The sequence below is a fragment of the Cyprinodon variegatus genome, unplaced genomic scaffold, assembly GCF_000732505.1.
Source record: "Cyprinodon variegatus isolate N-32 unplaced genomic scaffold, C_variegatus-1.0 Scaffold312, whole genome shotgun sequence".
In the NCBI taxonomy this organism is placed as follows: Eukaryota; Metazoa; Chordata; class Actinopteri; order Cyprinodontiformes; family Cyprinodontidae; genus Cyprinodon; species Cyprinodon variegatus.
In genome coordinates, this window is record NW_015150765.1 from 595,781 (window position 1) to 598,158 (window position 2,378).

A 2,378-nucleotide genomic window follows, 5' to 3' on the forward strand; every position below is an offset into this window, starting at 1 on the left:
ACTAACTATTGTATTTCTAATGTATAGTTTGGGAGCTGCTCTTAAATTAATTCACATGTAATTTCAGGTGGAATTTGCTCCTAAGACCTTCTGGACTGAAGGGGTTAAAGAAGCACTAACTTGTCCAGGTAGACGGTGGACAGTCCGTAGACGTGCTCCATCTTCTTCAGGGTGACGTCCAGCTCGGAGCGCAGCATCGGAGCAGAGCTGGACTGCTGAGGAGACGCCAGGACCTCCTCCGTCTTCTCAGCGATGGAGCCGAGGTCCTTCTTCAGGCCCTCCAGCTCCGACTGGACCTTCTGTCATGGAGACACAGAAACAGGACAGTTGGAGAGGAACAGAATCCTCCAGAACCTGCTGCTCGGCTCTGCTGATACCATCTGCTCCGTGGTCTTGGCGGCGCAGGCTTTCAGCGGTTCCTTGTCCAGCGGCTGCCGCAGACGCGTCACCGTACGGTTCTCGCAGCCCTCCAGCCTCAAACGGAGGTCTTTGATCTTTGTCAGGTAGGTCTTACACACCGACTCGTCCTGCTCGCCTGGTTGGAGAAAACACATCGGATCCATCAGGAACAAAAGCAACGATTTGACCTTCCAGAAAGGACCGAGGAAAACATTTAATCTCTCATCAGTTTCAGTATTTTTGTTCATTTCTACATTTTAGGCCCTAAGATTATGGAGTCATTTTTTTCCATTATTGTTGCAAAGAACATTTTCTGTCACTGGAAAAAAAAAAAAAAAAAAAAAAAGCAGTCTAGAAATGAAAAACGTATCTGTTTTCACGTAAGTTCATTTTTTCAAATTATTATTCTTTTTATTTTTTACTGTTTGTCTAAAGTTCCCATTTATTCAATCTGTGGGAACATAAAGCATTAAAATCAAATTCAAATCGTCAGTAAAGATCAGTTTATGTGGTAACTGGAATGAGGATGAGGAGGATGAGGAGGAGGTATGGCGGCCACTGCAGCGCAGGTGTGAAGGGTGCAGCTGGAGGAGGGGTTGCGAACCTCCTGGATGATGTCGTCTGAAGCACACTCCATCCTGGGTTTCTTCAGAGGAGAAGCCATGGGATCCTGCAGAGCTCGGTAGGTCAGGACCAGCAGCTCGTAATCCTTCAGAACACAGAGTCCAAACCCGTCAGAACCTGAAAGAACCCTGGTTCCCATGGAAACCTGCAGCTCTCAGCTGTTACCTTCACTGAATCGATGTACGCTTTGGCATTTTTCTGACAGCTTTGGACTTCTTTTTCATTTTTCTCAATTTCCTCCAAGAGTTTCTGGAAGAACCAACAGACTGACGTTAGGCTCCGATCGGACCTCCACAGAACATCACAGGCCGTCAGTTAGGTAAGCTCACTACCTTCTCCTCTGCCAGCTGCTCCCTGAGAGCCTTCCCGTCTCCGATGGGCACAGACTGGATCTTCTCCTGCCGCTGCCGCGCCTCTCCCAGCCATCGGATCAGCCACTCGTAGCTCTCCCTGTAGCTCCTCATCCGGCGCCCCAGGAGGTCCAGTTCCCGCAGCCGCAGGTCGATCTGAGCGAACAGAGCCTGCCAGCGCTCCAGGAGGCCGCTCACCAGCTGCCGGTAGTGATCCAGCTCGCCGTCGCGCTCGCCGTGGATCCTGCTCATCTTGTCGCTGATGGCCGTCGCCCTGCGGAGCTCGTCCTGCAGCCGGTCGAAGACGGCCTGGTCGGCCTCGGCTTCAGTCCGCATCGCCTGCTCAGGGAAGAGAGGGAGGCGGTCATTGGGAGGCGTGAACAGACGGCGTTCCTCAGCCAGCCGACGGCTACCTTCAGCTGGCTGCGCCGCTCCTCCACCTCCTTCTCATCGGCAGGAACCTTGCTGACGTCCCGCAGACGGGTCTCGTAGTTCTTCAGCGAGTCCTCAGCATCGTTAGTGTTCCGGATCACCACGTCGACAGTCTTCAGCCTGGAAAACAAGTTCACTGCTCAGAGAATCCCAGACGGTCGGCAGGGAGGGAAGGTCGGTGGGTAAATCTATTCTCACTAGAAAAACGATCTAGGAATAATTAAAAAGTTTCTTAAATGAAGTGTACTCAAACTACTTTTTACCCGCTGATCACAGTAAATATAGCTGCCATTGTTCCAGGCAAAGAAAGGATAGGATAGGGTAGCTCCGCCCACAGAGCAGCAGAGATGCTTCAGCTGCACGTCAGAACTAAACTGTAGAAGCATCAGAAATGAAGCAGCACGCGCGTTTTTGCTGCTCCTGCTGCATCGGTCTGAACGTAGCATTGGAGCAGAAGGTCTCCAATAATGTAAATCAGTTTATTAATTGATCAGATTCCCTCTTAGAGCAAAAAAATGCATCTTTGCTCTTTTGGAACTGTCTTAAAATCCCATTTCCTCGTAGCACACTGCC

The 2,378-nt window shown here is 50.6% G+C and overlaps 1 protein-coding gene across 1 annotated transcript in view; it reads right to left on the reverse strand.

The window, feature by feature from the left end:
• LOC107090836 (plectin-like) overlaps positions 1 to 2,378 on the reverse strand; it is a 142,198-nt gene that overhangs the window by 19,965 nt on the left and 119,855 nt on the right. The window contains exons 28-31 of the mRNA XM_015384427.1: positions 1,787 to 1,941; positions 1,356 to 1,712; positions 1,189 to 1,272; positions 1,004 to 1,108 (exon numbers count right to left, since the gene is read on the reverse strand). Coding sequence (XP_015239913.1) covers positions 1,004 to 1,108; positions 1,189 to 1,272; positions 1,356 to 1,712; positions 1,787 to 1,941 — 701 coding nt within the window. The remainder of the gene's footprint in view (positions 1 to 1,003; positions 1,109 to 1,188; positions 1,273 to 1,355; positions 1,713 to 1,786; positions 1,942 to 2,378) is intronic.